Source organism: Polyodon spathula, chromosome 20 (genome assembly GCF_017654505.1).
Source record: "Polyodon spathula isolate WHYD16114869_AA chromosome 20, ASM1765450v1, whole genome shotgun sequence".
Lineage (NCBI taxonomy): Eukaryota > Metazoa > Chordata > Actinopteri > Acipenseriformes > Polyodontidae > Polyodon > Polyodon spathula.
Window position 1 is genome coordinate 13,661,049 of NC_054553.1, and position 24,682 is coordinate 13,685,730.

The 24,682-nt window shown below is 39.3% G+C and overlaps 1 protein-coding gene across 3 annotated transcripts in view; it reads left to right on the forward strand.

Moving 5' to 3' along the window:
• Positions 1–24,682, forward strand: part of LOC121295238 (chromosome-associated kinesin KIF4-like) — a 47,993-nt gene that overhangs the window by 2,934 nt on the left and 20,377 nt on the right. For 2 of the 3 annotated variants that reach the window (XM_041219675.1, XM_041219677.1), the window contains exons 3-20: positions 3,030–3,144; positions 3,728–3,918; positions 4,016–4,105; positions 4,816–4,982; positions 6,519–6,613; positions 6,701–6,820; positions 7,363–7,538; positions 11,146–11,207; positions 11,442–11,574; positions 12,087–12,145; positions 12,260–12,365; positions 12,771–12,884; positions 19,507–19,710; positions 19,964–20,067; positions 20,176–20,320; positions 20,523–20,633; positions 21,206–21,289; positions 24,383–24,496. In XM_041219675.1, coding sequence (XP_041075609.1) covers positions 3,030–3,144; positions 3,728–3,918; positions 4,016–4,105; positions 4,816–4,982; positions 6,519–6,613; positions 6,701–6,820; positions 7,363–7,538; positions 11,146–11,207; positions 11,442–11,574; positions 12,087–12,145; positions 12,260–12,365; positions 12,771–12,884; positions 19,507–19,710; positions 19,964–20,067; positions 20,176–20,320; positions 20,523–20,633; positions 21,206–21,289; positions 24,383–24,496 — 2,190 coding nt within the window. The remainder of the gene's footprint in view (positions 1–3,029; positions 3,145–3,727; positions 3,919–4,015; positions 4,106–4,815; positions 4,983–6,518; positions 6,614–6,700; positions 6,821–7,362; positions 7,539–11,145; positions 11,208–11,441; positions 11,575–12,086; positions 12,146–12,259; positions 12,366–12,770; positions 12,885–19,506; positions 19,711–19,963; positions 20,068–20,175; positions 20,321–20,522; positions 20,634–21,205; positions 21,290–24,382; positions 24,497–24,682) is intronic. The other variant, XM_041219676.1, reaches the window with a different exon arrangement.

Sequence of the window (24,682 nt, forward strand, 5' to 3'; positions counted from 1 at the left end):
TATTTAAGAACTACATTGCATTATTTACAAAAAGAATATACTAAGATGTATACTGCAAGTATACTTGTGCCAAAATAGGATGGTATAATGGTACCAATTGGATACTAAAACCAGACAATTTTGGCACAACTATACTTGCAGTATGTCTCTTTTTAGTAAAGGAAGATATTGGATTCTGATCCAAACTTATTTATACCCTCTGTTAAATGCTGAACACTGGGAGGTGAAAAATAACAAAAATGTAATAACAAATGTGCACGCATTATATATTTGTGCAAGTGTTGTTTATTAAGCATATAAGTCAAATACTAAATACAGTAAACCCTCGCTATAACAACCCTGTTTGGGTCCAAAGCCTTTTGTTGGCTACAGTAAAAGGACAATCCAAAACAAACAATATAAGCTGCTGGAGTAAGTTAAAGAAATCACCTTGGATAAAGGCATTCGCTAAATTAATTCGTATTGTTTTACTCTTTGATTTTATTTATTACAGTATTTGTCACTAATTGCAATAATAATAGCAATGAGTGTGAATAAAAGTAGAATTACAAGTACAGTACCTATTTGTGGCATTTGTGGTTTGATAATAATAAATAAATCCATGTTGCTTTGTCGTGCCGGCTGCATAGAGCTTACAAGCCAACATCAGCTGCAGTTTTTCTTTTTTTTTTTTTTTAAATCGGTATTTAAAAGTACAATGAAGGCCACATAGCGAGGATGTAAATAGTATATTTATACTGGGCTGATGGTTTGGACCCGAGGCTGTTGCTGTACTCAGTACTGTAAGTTACAAGCAAGCACCATAATTTTAAAATTTACCAGTACATTTTATTAATTACATAAAATAAATGAAAAAAACGATGTTAACATGCTTGGTGCTAAATCTGAGTGGGTGATAACTATCGTATTCGATTTTTTTTGGTTTAGTTTTTTCCTGGGTTGGGGAAATAACGTTAATGATTTAATAAAGGTAACAAGAAGATAACAAAATGTGAATTTTAGTGAGCAGAGTACTGTAGTTTGTTATTCCAGTCTGTAACTTAGTTTTAAAAAAAACATCGCCTTCAATATAAAAGTATGTATTTTGGCTGTGGTAGTGTCCATTTTAACCTTCGCTTCCCTGGAGCAGACAGTCAAGTGATATATACCAGTGCGCTGACTAGACCTCACGGCATTTGGTCATAAGCAATGTGTACAACACCCCGGAAATCACTCAAGCATTACCAGTGAAAAACATTGATCCATCGAAATGTGTTTTGCCGGGATGATCTGTGAGCGGAATCTCGGTTGAGAAACTACTGAACGTTATAAAAAAATCACATTGCGAGTCGGGCAAGCAGCCAAAAAAAAACACGATCTGGCATTTTTTTAGTTGTCTCGGAACTTCGGTCTAGCGATTTTGCGAGCCCTGATTTGCACTGCCCGTCAAACAATGCCCAATTCACTCTTGAAGGGTTATTATTTAAATGACCAGGAATTTGAGCAGTCTGCCCCTGCTAAATGTGCAGCTCAGAGGCAGAATAATTTATTTAAAAGGGGCCTGGTTGCTCAAAAATCAGTTACTCATATATTTTGGTCACAGCATTAGACCAAAGTGAGTGCTTGATATTTAAGGTCAAAATCTTATTCTTCTAGAAATGAAGAAACTTGGATCTAAAGTTAGCAGAAATCGTATAAAATATACAGCAGGGGTGAGACGATACACCAAGCTCACGATAAGATTCGTGTCGCTATACACCAAGCTTAGGGTAAGATTCGTATCACCAAACTCATCTCTGCTTAAAAATATTTCAGATATATAGACAGATTCAGTTGAAAATCAATTGTATGTATTTACCACTAAGTAGTATAGTACTTGTTTGAGTTTAAAGACAAAGCAGTATGTCAGCTAGCGTTCCTGGGATCTCCTTATGACATTTCTAAGAGAGGAAAAATACTAAGCAATGTGTTTGAGAACTATTAAAGTGAAAAGTTTGTTCATGTGTTCCTTTTAGAAAAATAGTCTTTCAGCACTAAGTTGTGATATGTTTTTAATGTACATCAGCATTTGATTGCATCATATTTAACTAACTCAATAGTTATTATTATTATTATTATTATTATTATATTATTATACTAAACATTTTATCACCAATCTTTTTTTTTTTCAAATTAAGGTTGAGTATAGAATTGTTTTGTATACTATTATATACTATGCTGTTTTTAAATGTTAGAAATAATTTAATTTAATGAGAATTAGTATTAAATAAGTAATTTATCAGGAATAACACATTCAAGTTAAGGGTCATTAAACCAAATATTTGGGCGCACTGAAAGGTGAACAAATAAAAAATAACTCGTAAGAAATGTAAAAATGTGATATGTTTTGTCATCTTATAAATAGCTTTACAGGAAACACATTTTTTTCTGCAAAAAAGTGGTCAAATACAGCTCAAGTCTTATAGCCTATCCTCCCTCACGAATGACGCTTTCCTTGTTTTTGAGAATCATTTACACCGGATTATAAGAAAACATTAAAAGAAGAGCTGTACATTAAAACTGGTAAGGAAAAAAAAAAAAAAAAAGCTATGTATTTATTTGAAATAAAATGCTCTTGCAAAAGGATTCAAATATATAGCATAAAAAAATACAGAAAAAACATTCTTTCTTCTACTCATGCTTAAATTCTGAAAGCGTCTGGCCAGCTCCTTGCACAATGGGATATGTCTAGGATCAAGTAGAGATAAAATGTAGATAAATGTGGCATATTAGTAACTCATTTCAAGCTTGTCATGATACACAAAGGTGTATCTTGTTGTAAAGTATCGCGATGCATCGCTACACGATGAATCGTCTCACCTCTAACATACAGTCAAGCATGTATTGGACAGTGTGAATGGAAGGGCTGCCTTTCCTTGTTGAGGAATAGTGTACAGTAATAATATCTGTAAAGGTCACTGTAGATCATCCTTTGAGAGATGAAGGCAAGTGACTGTAAATCTTGCTCTTCCAGTCAGTATTTTACACCTTTTACATATCTTCCTTTACAGGTGATTGTTGGCAAGGACAAGCCATTCACATTTGATTTTGTGTATGACCCCAACACAGAGCAGGAAGAGGTGTTCACCACTGCTGTTGCCCCGATGTTGACAGGTCTATTTGAAGGTACCGACGATGCAGCCGTCCATGATTCTAACAGATTGCGAACTAGTGAGCTACCATCAAACAGAGGCTCTCTCTCCTAAATCTAGAGCTAGTTACCATATTCCAAGTGGTGTCAGTTTTGGGTTTCTAAGCGGTTTTCTCTACCCTATGTTGCTGTTATTGGATGGATGCTTAAATGTGTTTTTGTTTGGCACTAGTTTCCACCAGCAGTATTGCTCAAACCTTTCCATTAATTAGAAACCTGTACATATGAGGAATTGGAAGTTGCTTATCAATAAGTCTTGCCCATTGCTATACTGTAAATAAAAGCTGTCACAATTAGTAATTCTCTATTTTTACATTATCTTCTGCTGCCGCTTGCTCAGTGAACAGAGAAACCTAACCAAGCTGCAAGGCATGTGATACAATCACAGCTGGTGATAGTGTGAAGCAAAGTGCGCTGGCTAAAGTAGTGTTGAAATGCAGATTCTGTGCACATGCAATGCACTGTGTAGTATTCAGCTTCTGTCTTCATTATGCTGTCCTAGTTTTACTGTTGCTGAGTGCATGTTAACAAGATAAGGTTGTTGTTTGTTTTCTGCAGGGTACAATGCGACAGTACTGGCTTATGGACAGACTGGCTCAGGGAAGACCTTCTCAATGGGAGGGGCGTACAACTCATCCCAGGAGAATGACCTCGCAGTCGGGGTAATCCCTAGGGTCATAAAGAGACTCTTTCAGGAGAAGGATAATAGGAATGACTTTCAGTTCACCTTCAGTGTCTCCTACCTGGAGGTGAGGACGATGACTGCATACATCTGTGGATTTTGGTAACTTCAGTTTTGGATGTCCTCTTGTCCTGTTAACCTGTTTGTTTCATTTGGAATTCCAGGTCTACAATGAAGAGATTCTGGATCTGCTGTTTGTTGACAAGGACAAACCAACTTTGAACATCCGGGAGGATCCCAAGGAAGGAATTAAAGTGAGTACTGTGGCATGAATTCTGAAAAGGGGAATCCATGTAAAAACAGTAATATGATAAAAATGGATAAGTATAGGTTTCCGATAGCTTTATTTAACTGCTCGGGTGTGTCATTTTGTACAAGCATGCTTTTTTAAATAAGTTTCATTGTTTGGACTGTGAATTGTATGACTAGGGTTTCCCTGTCTACAGATATTTGTAAAGATGTACACTGACTGCCATAAAATACTAAAGCGTCTTACACTTCAGGACAATTTTCTTTTTGAACACGAAGAATAGCATTCTGAAATCGTGTAATAAAGTTCTACATTTTAAAAGACAATACGTAAATGTCCAGGAGCAGATTAATTCTTCCCTGCTGATTGAAGCGATAGTAGTCCAACTCAGGCCACAGACAGGAATGAGGTTGAGTTCAATTCAATCACAGTGACTGATAGAAACAAGGTGTTAGAGTTGTAGAAAACAGAAATCAGGAGCTTTCTAAGGTGTAAATTTAGAGCAACTAATGGCCTGCTCAATAATTGAGAAACACATCAAAATAAGATTATCAAATGCAGCCTCTGAAACAGTGGTATTTTGAAGGCAAATTGTACTCTGGTTCCCTAACATCTATTCAGAATGCTGTATGAAGGGGATGAAAATATTCTTGCATCTCTGCAAGTCCCTGTGATGCAATGAACTTGTAAGGCATTGTGCTTCCTGCTCCTCAGATTGTGGGCCTGACTGAGAAGGAAGTCTGCAGTGCTGTGCAGATGGTGGGCTGCCTGGAGCAGGGCAATGCTGTGCGCACAGTTGGCTCCACTGCCATGAACTCTGCGTCCTCCCGCTCTCATGCTATTTTCACCATCACTGTTGAGCAGAGGAAGAAGCATGACAAGTAAGAGGAGGGGGAGGGAGGGTTATTCAGCTTTTGCTACCCCATTATCAACAGTGCATTTTGCTGATAATGTATCATGACAAAAGTAACATATGGAACCACATACAAGTAGGGCAGTCTCCTACACCCACACACTGCCCTCATCTTCCCAGTTTCAAATATGCTGTGACAAGACATTTTTTACTTTGTCACTGTTTGTCACCATTTGATTTTTTTTTTTTAAATTTAATTCTAAAGATCTTCCAACAGTGGCTTTGAAGAGTAGTGTGGGGCAGATATATTAACGAAGCCACAGAACTTGATTCGTCAGCGAAACCAGTCTGAACAATTCAACAGTGAATACCATTTTATTTCTTGAATTTTACATTTCAGACGCAACTCAGAAAAAAGGGCTTTTGAGCATTTCATATTCGCTAAAAGCAATATGATTGTATATGAAGATCATGTAAAAATAGAGAATTACTAATTGTGACAGCTTTTTATTTACAGTATAACTTTAAATGAACATGTCTTTGGTAGATCAAGCACTCTCGACAACAAAGGTTTAAATGTGACAGTACCTGTTTGACTTTGTTCTGTGGTGTCCCTTTTCCAGTGGTGCGGTAACTAAACTTAACTGTCAGACCTATCTGGCTAACTGACTTTAAATAAATTATTTGCAGATTTACTGTTCTTTGTTTTAACGTACATGTTTTTCAGATTTATAGACGGATCCTTACTGTTACACAGCTGTTGTCTTTGAAACCTGTCCTTTTTTTCTTTTTATATATCTGCCTGGCTTGCTAAATTGCAGACCGGTGTTTTTGTTTAACTGATTGCCTGTCAGTCAGTGTTCTTGGATAGATATGGCATTCTGGCAGATGTAGTTTTTCATTCATCATTTAAACAGCAAGAAATACATTGTTCAAATAAGCTACTTGCGTTTCTGTAAATCCTTCCTGAAAACCCATCGCTGGCAATGATATTTAGGTCTTCACCTATTTTAGGTTTGACAAAACTATCAATTACTTTACTCTTTGTTCTTGGTTCACTTTTTTCTTCTTTTTTTTTCTAATCCCACTTTCATGTTCTATATCTAACAGTCCTCACGACTGTCTTCACTTATAATAAATACTGTCTATAAGTGAGGTACAAACATTTGAACTGCTTTGAAGTAAGCGTAACAAAAGAGCAAAAACCAAATCCAGTTGTCAAGTGAACAATCAATTGAATCTCGAACAAGTATCAATTAGGAAGAAATGTTTTAAGAGGCATAAAGAACTGTTGAATTGGAAAGAAAATAATTGGATTACATTTGTATTACTGGTTTCAAGCCATTCTTTAGCTTTGTCACGTGTCTTACTATAGAATTTCACTCTGACCTCTAGCTTTATATTGCCCAATTCCCCTGTACTCTGCATAGCCACGTTTAGATGCTGGGCTAATGTTTTTTGTAGAATAACTAACTTTATAAAATTTGTGTTCTTGATCACTTTTTGCAGGCACCTCGTAGCTGTGATTTTTGCTGCTTGCATTTATATATGTTTTGTACTCTAGAAATGTTCTATTCCGCTCAAAGCTACATTTGGTGGATTTGGCTGGATCAGAGAGGCAAAAGAAAACCAAAGCAGAAGGAGACCGTCTGAAGGAAGGTAGGGTCTGCTAACAGGAAGGGAGGGGGAAGGTTGTTATGTTAATCATCCACAGGGTAAGCTATTCAATAATCATTCTCTGTTCAGGGATCAATATTAACAAGGGATTGCTGTCACTGGGGAATGTTATCAGCGCCCTTGGTGATGAGAATAAGAAGGGAAGCCATGTGCCCTACAGAGACTCCAAGCTCACCCGACTTCTACAGGGTAAGTGACTTGCAACTGGGGGAGAAAAGCATATTGGCATTGCCTTTCTGAATGTGTAATATGTTGATTTGTGTTTGGAGGTAGCACTTTTTTCCTAAATTGTAAGGAACTGATGTTTGTGCATCAGAACAATCTTAAACAATTTTGAAAGGTCACAATCATAGTGGGGGAAGCTAATCCGCTATGGATTTCCCAATAAATCCAGTACATCTTATCCTGTGTACAGGTGTCATCCTCTGCATTGAACCAAATAAAATGCATCATTTATGTTTTAATAGCAGTTCCTGTCTATGATTATTAATTCTGTGATTTTTAAAGTTAATTGTAAGGGTCTTGTGAAGCTACTTCAGCGTTTGAGTAGCCAGAATACCTTAGCTTCACCTTATATGCACACCAGATTACTTATAGTAACCAGATCAAGCTTTGCTTACTAGATTTGTTAATGAAATTCATCTGTATCCGTTCCAGTGTGTTATACAACTCATATTCACTGGGCTTTGTTAGGTGGGTTTTGAACTTGAGTGTGTTTTAAAATTCCATAGACTCTTTGGGAGGTAACAGCCATACTCTGATGATCGCATGTGTGAGCCCAGCTGACTCCAATATGGAGGAGACCATCAACTCGCTGCGCTATGCAGACAGAGCGAGGAGGATTAAAAACAAGCCCATCATCAACGTGGACCCACGTGCTGCCGAGATGCAGCGCCTCCAACAGCAGGTAGGAGCCCTGTCCACTGAGCTATCGGTTAGAATCACTGAATTTAGGTCAATTGATGCTTGGCCCTTTTTATACGTAACTCTGAACCAGGGTAGCAGAATATTTTGAAATATTTGTGCATAGACTACAAACCTTCTGGACACTAGATGGGGGTGTGTCACAAAGACGGCCAAGTGGGCGGCGTCAGAACCAGGAAGGAATGAAATATACAAAGACGATGATGTGAAATGAAATGATGAAGACGCCTGTTGGCGCCGGTTTATTACAAAATAAAAGGTTTAAACAAACACGAAAACACAGGACACGGCACTCTACGCCAAAATAAATAGACAAACAAAAACAGACTAAACTTAACAAAACGGTGCACGGACAGACACTGACAAACACGGTGAGCAGATACTTTCTATTATTATTATTATTATTATTATTATTATTATTATTATTATTATTATTACTACTATACTTATTTCCTCCGTCTCCAATCCCGTTCTCCGCTCACCGAACACCCAACCGCCAGTATGTGACAACGTGCATCTATATATACTATTGTGCTGGGATTCAATTACCAATTAATTATTCACTTGAATCCCAGCACGTGAATTAATAAAGTGCAATTCCCCGTGCTCACATATTACTACATTTTACTTGCACGTGAAGTGCTGTGCAATCCTCGTGCCTAAATACACATATATTTTACATTTTTACACAGACCCGTTTATATCCTGTGTTGACTACAGACCCGTTTATATCCAGGGGCGGGCACTTGTACCAATGTCTATACACCAACATTGGTGGCTGTCGCCTTTCGAATTGGGGTGGACACCAACGTTCTGCAGCCCTGCTCCAAAACATAACACATAACAGATACAACTTATTTTACACAGGGGCGGGCACTTTGTTACATATACCCCCTCCTGTGCAAAGCACACATGGCCTCAATGGCCACCTCCCCCCTTAAAAGCCCAAAAGTCCCGCCCAAAGTCCTTGGCCAGGACCAGAGGCTTCCAGGGGCCCACAGGTCGTAATGCTGTCAGCAGGGTAGCATTCTCCTGCCAGGGTAGTCCTAGCAGCGGAAAGGCTGCTTGGGGTGTGGTCTCCTGACCTTCCCCCTTCTTCGGCGCCGGCAGCTCCCCTTGGTGGGGCTTCAACCACCGTTCTTCCTGCAGGGAAGAAACTGCAGAGGGAGCAGGTCTCCAGACCTCCTCCCCCTTCTCCGGCAGTGAAACTGCTGCTGGGGTTGGCGGTCTCCAGACCTCCTCCCCCTTCTTCGTGGCCGGCAGCTCCCCTTCGTGGGGTTCCGGCCACAGTACTTCCGGCTGTGATGCGGAGCGGCGGGCAACCCCAGGCAATGCGGAGCGGCGGGCAACCCCAGGCGATGCAGAGCGGCGGGCAACCCCAGGCGATACAGAGGCATCCTTGGGCGAAGCGAGGCTGGCATCCTTGGGCGAAGCGAGGCTGGCAGTCAGGACAAGCTGGGGTGCGGGTGTTGGCCCTCTTTTCGGCCACTGCAGCCGGGAGGTTCTTCCCCGTGCTTCCCTCAGCAGCCTATGCAAGGGCTGCTGAGGACCGCCAGCATCTAGTCCTGGTCCTTCTGGTGCAGGGAGAGGCAGCTCCTGCTCCTCTCCCCCTGATGGAGGTGGAGGCAGAGGAAGCTCCAGCTCCTCTCCTCGTGATGGTGGGGGAAGTGATACCAGCAGGCATTCACCCTCTGCTGGTGGGGGAAGTGATACCAGCAGGCATTCACCCTCTGCTGGTGGACAGGGACCCAGCAGGCATTCACCCTCTGCTGGTGGACAGGGACCCAGCAGGCATTCACCCTCTGCTGGTGGACAGGGACCCAGCAGGCATTCACCCTCTGCTGGTGGACGGGGACCCAGCAGGCATTCACCCTCTGCTGGTGGAGGAGGCAGAGGCAGCTCCTGCTGCTCTGCTCCTGCCGGTGGAGGTGGCGGAGGCAGAGGCAGCTCCTGCTGCTCTGCGCCTGCCGGTGGAGGTGGCGGAGGCAGAGGCAGCTCCTGCTGCTCTGCGGCTGGAGGTGGCGGAGGCAGAGGCAGCTCCTGCTGCTCTGCTCCTGCCCATGGAGGTGGGAGCGGCGTGTAGTCTCCTGGTGTGGCTCTCCCTCGCTTGCAGGAGACTGGTGCGGCTCTGGAGACAGTGGTGGGTCCTCTGCCTTTCTCTTCTGTGGCAGTTCCTCCTCTCCCTCCTGGTAGGGGCAGCGGAAGGGACAATTGGCAAAGAGATGGTCCTGGTTGCAGAGGAGGCACCCCGGCAAGGACTGGTTACATCGCCGGGGATGTCTGGCCCTTAGGCGGCACTCCTCCTCCCTGTCCCTCACCTCTTTATCCTCTTTCCTGCTTCTCCCCATTTCTTCTTTCTTTTTTTTTTTTTTTGTAATCCAAAGACGCCCCTTTTTTTTTTTTTTTTTTTTTCTTCCACACAAAAAAAACCTCTCCTGGTCTGACGCTTGGAGGCGCTGTTAAATCCCACGCAGGACACCACGTGTCACAAAGACGGCCAAAGTGGGCGGCGTCAGAACCAGGAAGGAATGAAATATACAAAGACGATGATGTGAAATGAAATGATGAAGACGCCTGTTGGCGCCGGTTTATTACAAAATAAAAGGTTTAAACAAACACGAAAACACAGGACACGGCACTCTACGCCAAAATAAATAGACAAACAAAAACAGACTAAACTTAACAAAACGGTGCACGGACAGACACTGACAAACACGGTGAGCAGATACTTTCTGTTATTATTATTATTATTATTATTATTATTATTATTATTATTATTATTATTACTACTATACTTATTTCCTCCGTCTCCAATCCCGTTCTCCGCTCACCGAACACCCAACCGCCAGTATGTGACAACGTGCATCTATATATACTATTGTGCTGGGATTCAATTACCAATTAATTATTCACTTGAATCCCAGCACGTGAATTAATAAAGTGCAATTCCCCGTGCTCACATATTACTACATTTTACTTGCGTGTAAAGTGCTGTGCAATCCTCGTGCCTAAATACACATATACATTTTTAAACACTCGTGTTACACAGACCCGTTTATATCCTGTGTACCAATGTCTATACACCAACATTTAAACACACCACACGCAACACATAACAGATAATATACACAGGGGCGGGCACTTTGTTACAGGGTGTTTGGTTAGCTGATTGTGGGAATTTAAACATTTAAGTTTATAATTTAGAACCAATGCTGTATTACTGCAGTCACACATTTGCAAGTACACAGGGTGGGTGGTGGCTGTCGCCTTTCGATCCTTATTGGGGTGGAGGGGTGAAATTATCTTCGGTGCGAACGTTCTGCAGCCCTGCTCCAAAACATACTGCACCATTTATACAACTTCATTTTAGCCAATTGGAGCAAACATCTTGGGTTTTGTTACTAAAGTGCAACACCTTCAGTCTGAGTAAGGTGCTGTACCAGTGCTTCACCAGCTGTCATTGAGATTACTATAAAAGGAACCTTGTGTTTATGGTAAAGAGGTGCTGATGCTTGATTTATAAGAAACCTGTTTAGTGCATCTCTCACTTTGCTTATGTATGGATTTGTGCGTGTGTACTCCCCTTGCAGGTTCAGGAGCTTCAAGTGTTGTTGCTACATGCTCGTGGAGGTGTTGCACCAGTGCTGAGTGGGTATGTATGCTGCTTTTACTTTATGGAAGGTAGTGGGAGTATTTTAAGGTTACAAGAATGCTCTGATTGCGTTGTTGGAAATGTGCTGGGTTTTTAACTCTGCATGAACATCTGAAATGTGTAGAGTCCATAGACAACACTACGTAATGACCCCAGTGGAGTTGGAACGCCTCCCCAGGCAGTCTGGTGTGTTCCTGGAACAGGGCTGATGTACAGTTCTGTGCCCCTTTTCAGATACGAGCCTGCTGGGAACGTGAAGCAAATCCTTGAAAAGAATCGCAGCCTGCAGGATGAGAATAACAAACTGAGTCGAGAGCTGAATGAGGCAGTGGGGCAGACTGCACAGATGTTTGAGAAGATCATCATGGTGAGACCCAGGAAATGTGCTAGTGCTGTCTGAGACTGCCCATTTATAATAGTGATGTGAGCTTTTGTGCTGTACATTGACCCCTTTAATATTGACTTTCAAAATATTGGTCAATATGATGCAGGATGAAATCTCAAAAGGGTACACCGGTAATGGGGAGTGACCCCACAGTTGTTTGGCTGACCAGAGACAGCAGACATTGCAGCCGAACCTAGCACACAGCCGTCAGCCACAGTAAGTGGGTGTGAACGTGTTTTCTAATGCCCCTGCATTTAAAGACTACGCTGCACCCTCATTCTAACTTCTCTAATAATGCACAGTATCCTTCTTACTGTGTAAAGAGCTAACATGGATATTATTCACTGGGCAAACATGTCGGAATAACTTTAAATGTTTAACACTTGGAAAATGTTTTAACTCAAATATTTCCATCCCTACTGTGCAGTCCACCTTGCTTTGCTGTAACGCGTGGTGTTACCCAGAGCTCACTCTGCCTCTTCTCCTTGCTGTAGACTGAACAGACCAATGAAAAGCTACTAAGTAAACTGGAGGAGCTCAGTCAACATGCAGCGTGAGTGTGGCTTCCTTGTAACCCTGATCTGCCCCTCTGTCCGCACTGTGTCTGGACATCACTGCAACTTCCTTTTCATTATTTATTTATTTATTTTTTCTGTGTTTGTTGCAGTTGCAAGGTAGACCTACAGAGGGTAGTAGAGACACTGGAAGACCAGGAGCTGAAGGAGAATGTGGAGGTGATTCGCAATCTCCAGCAGATTATTGCAGAGCTTCAGGTGAGAATGTTTACATAACTCTTTGTATGTTATTTTCCTTTCAGTAGTGAAAAAACACGCTGTACATTTTAAATGTTTTTTTTTTTTTTTTTTTTTTTTTTTTTTTTGCAGAGCAGCAATCTAGGATGTTTGAACAGTACGGTGTTCCTCTTTTTATAACCTGTAGTTGGAGATTTGAGTTCTGACTTATAACAGAAATGCAAGTGGAGTGGAATAACTGGGGGAGAAGGGAGCCACGGGCATGTCACAGTATAGACAGTGCCTATAACCAAGCCCTTCTTACTTTTAATTATGAATATTGTAGGTTCTTATTGTTAACCTGTCCTGCTTTTTTTTTTTTTTTTAGGCTGTGAATTTTCATAAACCTGATTCTGATTTTTGGTAAATATTTCTCTCCCTCCTCAGGATGAAAGTGCTGGAATAACTGTCTCGATTGAGGCCATGGCTACTGAGGATTCGCAGGAGGGTTCTGAGGAGCAGTGTCCCTCTAGGGAGGGGAGTCCTGAAGGCAATGATGCAGTGAGTCATTCAGAGAGCTCACTCAAGGCATTGAGGAAATTCAGAAGTGGGCACTGTCTGGTTATGGTAGAATTAAATAAGGTTGTAAACATATGATGGTGAAAGGCCTTCTGAAGTTTTGAATAGGGTGTGGGCTTTCAAAACAGACATAGCAGTAGCACATCCTGTTGACTGGAACACCCAATGTGTTGATCATCCTGTCTTTGAACACTCGATCCAATAAGGTGTAACTGTTTTTTATATATATATATATTTATATATATATATTATATATATATATCTATATATATTATATCTATATATATATTATATATATATATTATATATCTATATATATATATAATATTAAATTTATATATATATATACATCACACACACACACAGTGGCTTGCAAAAGTATTCAGACCCCTGACCAATTCTCTCATATTACTGAATTACAAATGGTACACTGAAGTTTTGTTCTGTTCGATATTTTGTTTTGAAACACTTAAACTCAAAATCAATTATTGTAAGGTGACATTGGTTTTATATATAAAACTGAAATATCTTGCTTGCATAAGTATTCAACCCCCACACATTAATATTTGGTAGAGCCACCTTTCGCTGCAATAATAGCTTTAAGTCTTTTGGGGTAAGTATGTACTAGCTTTGCACACAGTGTCGGAGTGATTTTTGGCCCATTCTTGGCAGATTTGCTCCAGGTTGTTCAGGTTGGTTGGACGATGCTTGTGGACCGCAATTTTCAAATAGTGCCACAGATTCTCAGTGGGATTGAGATCAGGACTTTGACTGGGCCACTGTAGGACATTCACCTTTTTGTTCTTGAGCCACTCCAATGTTGCTCTGGCCTTGTGCTTGGGATCATTGTCCTGCTGAAAGGTGAATTTCCTCCCGAGCTTTAGTTTTTTAGCGGACTGAGGCAGATTCTCTTAGTATTTTCCTGTATTTTGCTCCATCTGTTCTTTTTTCAATTGTACCCAGTCCCTGCTGATGGGAAGCATCCCCACAGCATGATGCTGCTACCACCTTACTTCACTGTAGGGATGGTGTGTCTTGAGACATGGGCAGTGTGAGGTTTGCGCCACACATTCACAGAAGTGAGTAGTTTTTCGAAATTTGCGATTATACTGTATTTACAGTATAATCGTAAATCTCGAAAAACTACTCGCTTCTAAATCTTTTGTAGTCATTTTTGCATTGCTTTAGTATAAATACATGTTAATTTGGATTCATATGTTTTTTTCTGACTGTGAACGAAAAGACACACATTTGCCTGTCTTCCCATTGGAAATAGTGATATTTTGAAATATCACTGTCCTGGTCACAAAAGCAAAGTTTGTGGGGAATAATAGCCATTTTCTATACTTTTGAGGCATAAGCAATTAAGAAATAACACTTACTACCCAGGAACAAAAATTGTGTTACATAGTGTTATGCAAGCAAGATATTTCAGTTTTTTATTTTTCTTAAATATTTCCCAACATAAAACCAATGTCACCTTACAATAATTGATTCTGAGTTTCAATGTTTAAAAATAAAATATCAAACAGAATGAAATTTCAATGTACCCTTTGTAATTCGGTAATGTGAGAGAATTGGTCAGGGGTCTGAATACTTTTGCAAGCCACCGTGTGTGTGTATGTATGTATATGTATGTATGTATGTGTGTATGTGTGTGTGTGTGTATGTATATATATATATATATATATATATATATATATATATATATATATATATATATATATATATATATATATATATATATATATATATATATATATTACACACACTACCGGTCAAAAGTTTTAGAGCAACTCAATTTTTCCAGTTTCTATTGAAATTTAGACAGTTTAATGTCTCAATGTGCTCTGAAATTAAAGCATAAAACAAATAAACAATTGGAGATAAAAAAAAGAAATCATGCAGTTGCTTTGTTTGAGTCAAAATTTAGATTAAATTTTGTTAAAGTAGCCACCTTTTGCGAAATATCAAATATTGTTTGGAAAGTTCTTCCCAACACTGTTGCAGAAGTTCCCACAAATGTGTTGTACTTGTAGGTTGCTTTGCTTTCACCCTTCTGTCCAGTTCATCCCAGACCAGCTCGATGGGGTTAAGTCTGGAGACTGCTGGCCATTCCATGATTTGAAGCCTACCGTCTTGTTCTTTTCTTCTAAGGTAGTTCTGACATAGCCTGGAGGTATGTTTTGGGTCATTATCTTGCTGTAGGATGACCAACTAGGCGTATACCAGAGGGTATTGCATGGCGCTGCAAAATGCTGTGGTGGCAGTTTTGGTTCAGGGTGCCACTCGCTCTGTGCAAGTCGCCGACTCTGGATCCAGCAAGAGAGCCCCAGACCATCGCAGTTCCTCCTCTATGTTTGACAGTTGGTGTCACACACCGAGGAACCAACTTTGTTCTCAAATCAGTTACTAGATTCGACTGTGGTTGGGCAACTGAAACCGCGCTGTACGACGATTGGCGGTGAGAGGGCTCTGCACGTCCTGTACGTCTCTGTGTTCTCATTGGTGCATCTTGAATTAAATGAACTACCTCATTTAGCAAATCCCGACAGAGTTTAGAAGCTTCATCGTAGAAGCCTATTAAGAAAATGAAAAAAAAGAAAAACATAATCCACCATTACACAATTTCTTCCATGTACCCCCCAGAGATCTCTGGCGTACCCCTGGGGGTACGTGTACCACAGTTTGGGAGCCACTGCTCTAAAGGAAAGACCTACACTTTTAAGGGTTATAATGGTCTGTCTTCCTTTGTTAATTGCCTTTTTCTCACCATTATGATAGCAATATACTACTTCCGGCAGTACAGTACTGTCCAAATAATGCTTAAGAGGGGTGTAGTAACAGTCTGTTCCAACACTGCTTTTATACAGACAGAGGGTTTGTATTTAATCAACAAAAGTTGGGACACCTGTAGGAATTTTTAGCATCAACTTTCAAGGCTTGATTTACTTCCATTGCTGCAAAACAGCTGTAAGTTGTTAACCCATTACTTGTTCTCTGAAAAAGGCCTTTTTGTATAGCTCTGAAATGTGCATTATTTTTCAGATTTTGGAAACCTAAACTTTTTTTTTAACCCCTGGCAGTTTAACGCTTACCTTTTTGTACCATTTCAGGTTATTTACTGGACTTGAACTGCTTAAACTGGGGGTGTTCTAAAACTTTTGACCGGTAGTGTGTGTGTGTGTGTGTGTGTGTGTGTGTGTATGTATATATATATATATATATATATATATATATATATAGTTATATATATATATATATATATATATATATATATCACATACAAAACTTGAAGAGAAGAAAACTACAGCATGGTATGGTTAATGTACTTAAAGAAAAAAATATGGACATTCATTTTAGGAAATATATCCAACAAGGGAATTATGCCAGTGCAAGAAGTTAAACTAAGGACCAGTATTTTGTCTCCAGTTTTATAACGCTGAGCTGGACTAAACACATATTTTAACAGTAAAAGTTTTAACATCTCTGCTGACAGCGAGTTTAAAACCAGCAGTAATGTATTCATGTCAGTCAGGAAAACTCTTCGAAAAGCAGGTAACGACAAGGCCAGACATGACCCGCCTAATTACTGGCCTGGATTTTAAACATCTGCGGGGAACTGAGGTACTGTCCCCTGACACCGCGGTCGGATTGGTGGTTCGTTCGTCAACTTAATCTGGCTTGACTTGGACGTGAGGGTGTCCGACAACTAACAACATGTTTTGAGATCCAAAAGCCTGAAAACTTACTAGAATGTGTGCCCCGCATATAACTAGTTTACAAACTTAACTCAATATCCGGCTTCAGTCTCCATTGCAGCTGCTGCTCCTGCGTGGTATATATCAAGGAAACCGCACGGCTTGTTGTGATTTATACCATCTGTCTCGTCTCATTCCAACATGAACTCTGTTAATGACATTTTGGTTGACTGGACAATAATAATTTGAACTAGGGATGTAAGTCAGTTATGATCCTTCTTTTGAACAATCGGATTTTGGTAAAACCGAAAGTAAAGTTAAAATTGCATATGTGTAGCCAAGGGAACTGGACATACCATTATTGCACACGTGTGCTTTTTATTGACAAATAAGCTCAATAGTGTACTGCATTGCACATACCATTATACATAGGCTTGTTTTGTTCTGTGTTTTGAATAAATTGGTTATTCAAAATAAACACCACTCAAACGCATCAAATAAGTGTAAATTGCATGTACCTTTTACTAATACATATGCAAATCTTGAAGTGAGGCTTTCCACATTTAAGATTCAGGCAATGTAGAAATCTGGATGCACTGTACACTATTTGTTTTTGCCTTCTGAAAGCAGTTTTCTTTATGTAGAGTAGGGCATGATTGACATTTACTGTAAATCCAGAAATATTTGTGGCCAAAATATTTGAAAAATCACACCCAAAAGACCAATTTCACTCCAGAAATACTGGCAACTTGTTGCCCTGAAAGTTGTGTATTACTTCATAATACTGTATGTACAACATGAAGATCTGATTTATGGTTAATATTACTGTATGTGCCTTCAAAAAATAAATAAATTAACATTTTGTGTATTCACACATAGGCTAATGTAACACGATAGGTTATCACAAAGTTTGAAAGAATGACACGCAGTACTGCAAAGTATAATTCTGACAGGAAGATTTAATATGAAAATCAACCAAAACTGTTTCTAATGCAAGAACTACACAAACAACTTGAGACATTTTAAAGTGCTGTATGCATTGTATAGGCCAATGATAGCATAGTAAATCGACAGAAATAATACTAGAAACTGTTTACCAAAGTGAGGTGTTTTTTTTATTTGTTTTGTTTTTTTAAATGGCGTGTTAAAACCAAACATTCAGTTTGTTTTAATTTACAGCAGAGGGTCACAGAAAAGCTGTGTGGAATGTTCTTCAAAAAAAATAGCCACCCACAGTTAAACATGGATTTTACAGAATTATACTATACCATAGCAAAACATGAAAATTAATACATTTACAGTAGTATTTATTTAGAAGTCTAAATTGTACCAAACACAAAGTTACTCTACTCTAAACCAATCTGAAAAAACAATTCCAAATCCAAGTGTGTTTTGTTTTTTTACACGGGAGTACCACTTGTGCTGGTAGTGTGGCTTTCCTTAACTGCATTCAATATCGCAGAAAGAAACTTTCCTCAAGTTTATTTGTTTTTTAAAAAAAAAAAAAAAAAAAAAAGAAATTTTTTAAATCTGTCTTCGGGGGTGTTTTTTCCCAGTTATCAGTTAAAGCCGAATACTTTAACATTAGACCCAATGTAGAAAATAATAAAATGTATTAACAGACATGAAACTCTTTTCCTAGTACCCCCATTGTCGCTGTGGTCAGTTGCAAATCACGACAACTACAGCTTGAGATTTTTTTTTTTTTTTTATATTTAGTTAGTGGTCGGCAACGATATAAAAATTTGACATTTTTGTAGTGCATGTGTTTTGATATCGAATTCTTCCAAAACAAACAACTGCAGTATATCTATATATCCAAGTTAACGCCAGCCTTGAATAAGGCCCTTACACTTGAATTCAATGAATATGCCGGGAGAGTGCAGCAATAAAGTAATCATCTAAGTAAACTCCTTTCAATACATCTACAATAAATGAAGCTACCGTAATACAAATAAACTGACCTGCTCACAGAAGTATCTCTCAACAATTTTACAATTTCCTTTTAAATTTAAGCAAGACATTTATTGTGTCTCTGCCTCTGATTTTTTTTTTAATCATCCTCTGATCCTGCCGGTTGTTATTGTAGATATAGACTGCATGCTTAACTGGTGTCCTGCATAAAATTGCTTTATACTACTGCATAAAACCCTGGCATCTGCACTGCCTTCAATTGTAACCATATTTAGGGCTACTAATTGTTCCATTCTTGGCAATACCAAATTCAATTTTTCAAAAATGTTCAGTTCCATTTGTTCCCACTTTATCAACTTATTAATAATTAAATATGGCATTTGAACATAAATATGTTGGTAGTTAAGTAAAAACTGACAACACAATACCTGAACAATGAACAGCAAACAAAGATCATTGCAATCACCCTGCTCTACAAGAGAAAGAAAAAAAAGTGAGATCGCTGTGAGCCCATGACATCCTCACGAAAAGAAAAGGGTACGGCGATTATCATTGGCTGATCCAAGAGCTCCGGTTTGATGAAAGTAGATTTCAAACCTACTTAATGTTGTATTGCACAACTCTGGAAAATCTGAAGTTAAAACCACAAGCTTTTCCTCTTTATTTTATTATTTTTATTTCTTCCTCACAAAGGAGCCTCATACTTTCCCATGACTGGCTGTTGGTAATTTACATCACAGCGTGGCGCAAGTTTGAAGTACGTTTAGCTCCCGAAAGAGTTCTCTTTCGTGGGTATAGTTCAGTTTGGAATTTTATACAAATTTCCATTTGGGGGGAAAATCATAACTGTTGCATCCATAATTTTGAAGTGAGTCTTTAGCCTGCTTTTTTTTTTTATATATATATATATATATATATATATTTATATATATATATATATATATATATATATCTTGATGTAAATGAGAGCTGATTTTAAAGCTCTACAGTCTTCATTTCCTTCCCAGATCCCAAATTCCATCCAAGCAGACAAACGTTTCTCGGATGCCTTCACCACCCAGCATGCCTTGCGACAGGCGCAGATGTCCAAGGAGCTGATTGAGCTCAACAAGGTGCTGACCCTGAAAGAGTCATTAGCCAAGAAGATGAGCCAGAGTAACAGCCACCTGGAGCCCATGCAGTCGGAACATCAGGCAAGGGTCACAATACAATGGTGTTTTCTGCACAAATCCTTTCAATAAGGGGGAGCATGTATTCATATCGTCTAGAATTATTTTTGTAAAGAGTCTTGTTAGAATGAAGGCTGTGTTGTGGTTGCATAAAGCACACCCTTTACAAAAATGTTCAAGTTAATGGTAAAGCAGTTAAAGAATTGTTCCTGAAGCTCGGCCCGTGTGTGGGGTGTTTTATTCACCTGTTCTCTTTCTCTGACCCATCCCTCTACAGGAAAACATAAAGATTCTGCAGGGTGAAGTGGGCTCCCTGCAGAAGGAGAAAGAGGAACTGGTCCTTGCCCTGCATTGTGCAAAGAAAGACATTAACCAGGCCAAGTAAGTCTCTGGTGTGTTTATTGTGATGAAGGTATGCTGGATTATTCTCTCTAAAGGACTTATTTCCCCACTGGCAACTGACAATGTCTGTATGTCTTTGTCCCACAGGCTCAGTGAACAGCGAAGGAAGCGCCTGCAGGAGCTGGAGACCCAGATGTCTGACCTGAAGAAAAAGCTGATGGAGCAGGCCAAGCTGCTGAAGATGAAGGAGTTATCCTTAAACAACGTCACTAAACTCCACCTGGAGATCCAGGTACTACTGTGGCTTACTACTGTAACCAAAACCAAACACTATTCAGATAGTCAATTCCCATGAGCAACCAATCTGATTTTGACATTTTACAGGTTCTTAAAGGTGCAAAATGTAAATTTCCAAGCAATTACTATTTGACTTATTTCATAAAGCATAACAACTAATTAGACTCTTAACCAGTCCATTCTGTTTTTCCCTGCAGTCCATGAAAGGCCAGCGAGTCCAGCTGATGAGGCAGATGAAGGAGGATGGTGAGAAGTTCCGCCAGTGGAAACAAAAGAAGGATAAAGAGGTTCTGCAGCTGAAAGAGAAGGTCGGTCTGAGGAAACTGCCATGCTAAATCAACCTTTACCTCCAGTGACTTCTCTCACTGTGGAATTAATAACTTACTGGAGTCGATCACCAAAAGCATGATTTTTTAAACTATGGTTTGATCACTTTATGCTGAGATTGTGTTGTCTGAGCGCTGTGGAATACTGTTGCTCTGTTTGTTTCCCTGAGCATTCTTGTATTTTGGCTGCAGTATCCACACAGCTCCAATTAAAGGGTATTCTGTTAAATGTTTGAAGAAGATGCACATTTTCAGCATGCATAATCCATGCCAGGCCTGTATTGGTGGTCATGCTCCAGATTGAAACTTTATGGGGGGCAGAGCAGGAAACTGGGACTCCCTCTCCCAGTATAAATTGTAATCTTGTATGCTTGTTACCATCACCTGACACCTCGCCTGAAATCGGTGCTTCATGTAAAAAATTTAATACAGCAAAAAAAAAAAAAAAAAAAAAAAAAAAAAATTTAATATCCCTTAATCAGTTGAAGCAGTGCATTTTGCCCAATGCCATTTGTCTCTTGAATGATCCTTTTTCTGTGTAATTTCCCCTGCAGGACCGCAAGAGGCAGTATGAGATGCTGAAGCTGGAGAGGGACTTTCAGAAGCAGGCCACTGTTCTGAGGCGCAAGACTGAGGAGGTGAGCTCTCAACAGTGTTTTACTTGGTATTGCCTCACTTACAGCCATTCCAAAGACACTCCAGGTATATTTTTATAGAGAGCCATGCAAGTTTCTGAAAACGTAATTGTGGAAGTGTTTTCATCCCGTCCCACACCTATCGCAGATTGGCTAGCTGATCTCTGGCAATGCACAGACTAATCCTTTTAAATTAAGGTATTACTTTTTTTTTGTAAATTAGCAAATAAGTATACTGCTTTCTTAACATGAACCTGACTTTTAAATGCAGCAATTTAGTAAAGTTACAAAAACAAGAGTTGCTAAGGTATTGGCAGAGTAGAAAAAATCGCTGTAATTCACAACCTGTCGTGGTTAATTGTGTAGTGATGGTTTTTAATTTTTTTTATTTATTTTTAAATGCAACAAAAAAAATACATTTAAACGGAAGCATTATTAGTTTATTGGACATGAACAATCCATTGATTTTGTGAAACTATTAAAATGAAGACTAACAAATGTTTAATTATAGAAATTTAAATGCTTATATGCGATTTAGATGAGGACAAAACTGAAATGGTTGTACACTTTAAAAATATATACACACACACACACAGTGTCACCTCCAAAATTATTGACACCCTTGTTTTCAGTACTTTGTGCACCCTCCCCTTGCAAGGATAATGGCACTGAGCCTTTTTCTGTAATTGGAGATTGGAGAACACATTGGAAGGGATCTTAGACCATTCCTCCATACAGAATCTTTCCAGATTTATCCTTCGGTCTGCGCTTATGGACTTCCCTCTTCAATTCAAAACACAGTTTTTCAATGGGATTCAAGTCTGGAGACTGCGATGGCCATTGCAAAATGTGGATTTTGTAGTTAAGTAACCATTTCTTTGTGGATTTGATGTGTGCTTGGGGGTCATTGTCTTGCTGGAAGATCCACTTGCGGCCAAGTTTCAGCCTCCTGGCAGAGGTAACCAGGTTTCTGGCTAAAATGTCCTGGTATTTGGTAGAGTTCATGATGCCATTGACCATAACAAGGGCCCCAGGACCAGTGGAAGCAAAACAGCACCATAACATCAAAGATCCACCACCATATTTTACAGTAGGTATGAGGTTATTTTCTGCATCTCCATCCTTCTTTCGATGCCAAACCCACCACTGGTGTGCGTGGCCAAAGAGCTCTATTTTCATCTCATCTGACCATAGCACCCTGTTCCAATCCAAGTGCCAATGCTGTTTAGCAAACTCCAGGCTCTTGCATTTGTTGGTTGCTCTCAATAAAGGCTTTCTTCTGGCAACCCTTCCAAATATTGACTCTTGACATGGAGGTGGCGTCTAATTGTAGATTTGGAGACTTGGTGACCCCAAGATGCAACCAAGTTCTGTAATTCTCCAACTGTGGCCCTTGGATTCTTCTTTGCCTCTTCCTCACTGTGCACAGGGGGAAAGATGCACTTGCGTCCTCTACCAGGCAGATTTACCACTGTTCCACTGGTTTTGAACGTCTTAATTATTGCCCTGATAGTGGTAAGTGGTATATTTAGGTTTTTAGCTTTTTTTTTTTGTACCCGTTGCCTGATTTATGAAGGTCAACAACCATTTGAGTTTTTTGACTTTCCCCATGGTGATGGATGACAAATGGATTTTACATGTGTGTTACCTCATTTTTATACCCCTGTGAAACCATGAAAGGCCACGATACAGTTCCTTAAGACTGAGATGTACTCAAAAAAAAAGTAGAATGTTAATGCAAATTTAATTGTTTGATTTTATTTATAAAAATCTTTAGGAGTGCCAATTTTGACGCATATCTTTTTGAGAAAAAAAAAATTGTTAAATAAACATTTTCTCCTGAGCAATTTATTAGTATAAAATAAGTTTTCCCATATTTGAGCATAAAATAGAGCTCATTACCTGTTTTATTTTATACTGCCTTTTTTGCTCATCTTTGCCCTTATCAAGGGTGCCAATAATTTGAGGTGACACTGTGTGTGTATATATGACCAGTTATACACAAGTCCTTTTAAAAAACAAAATGGGGTTCAGCAGTTAGAAAACTAAAACAATGTCAATACAAATGAGAATTCCACAAAGCAGCAGTAATAGGCAATGACTTTGTATCTGTGATGCAGCAAAGTCAAACACCTGTACATCAGGAGTTGGATTCAGCTTATAGAGAAAGAGGGGGGGGGGGGGGGCAACAAACAGAAGCTATTTTTATATTTTAATAACTCCCAAATATTGCTTTTTCTAGTAGTACACTTAGTATGTTACTTACATTACCAGCAAGTGTGCACTGGAAGAAACATTTCCTTTTAAAGAATATTATATTTGTTGAGGTGAGGTGGGGTCGCAGGGAACGTTTTGTGTATCCTGAATTTATGAACCCATCACGCTACAAGGCTAGATCTGACCCTTTTAATCGCCAATTGATTGTGTTCACTATTAAACAAAACCAAAATCCTACAAGTTCTACTTTTTGTGTGTGTTTTGTGCTATGGGGAGGGGGCAAGTAAATTTAAGGACAAGTAGATTTTTTTCTAGCATTTAAATTTTTTGTTCCCAGATTGCATACACATGATAGCATGGCATACAGCATTATAATAAGATAGATGAATTTAAAGTAATCCATGTATTAGTTTTAAGTGTATTTTAGTTGACTAGTAATTAAAACATCAGGAGGCTACCAGTAGCTGTAAATCCACACCTGGTTCTGCTGAAGTTTTCATGCTTCCATGTAATTTATGTGTCTTATACAAAACTCGTAAATCCTATGGAATAGTCTGTCTGTTAATCGCTTGTAATACTGAAGAGAACAAATTGTGAATAGGAAAAAGTTTAATCTTCATTAGTTCATTGTTGTAATAAATTGTCTAGATTAAAAAAACACACATTTTAATATCTTCATTTTGAAATTTCACCCTGTCCCAAACCTAAATTAGCATATCTTTACTCTAACTTTTGTACACTTATCAAAGGGTACATTTTGCTGTGCCAAAACTACTTGGCCATTTTGGAGGTGACAAATGTGAACTGGAGAGTCACTCGTTAATAATAAATAATTAATTCATCCTGTCCACAGTTGTAAGCTCTTCCTCTTGTCTATAGGCTGCTGCTGCGAACAAGCGGCTGAAAGATGCCCTACAGAAGAGGAGCGAGGCTGCAGAGAAGAGGAAAGATAATCAGAGCCGGGGCATGGAGGGTGCTGCAAGCAGAGTGAAGGTATAGATCCTTGGGAGAAATACTAAACCAAGTAGGGGGTGTTGAAAGAAAGAATATCTAGGTTTTGCAAGTTACCTCTATCTATGCAGAGCAAGCCTGCAGCTTTGTGTAAAGAAGGGTAAAGCATCATTCACGCAATTCTGTCAAGTACTGAAGCAGCTAGTTGTAGAATGTTTTTCACCAATT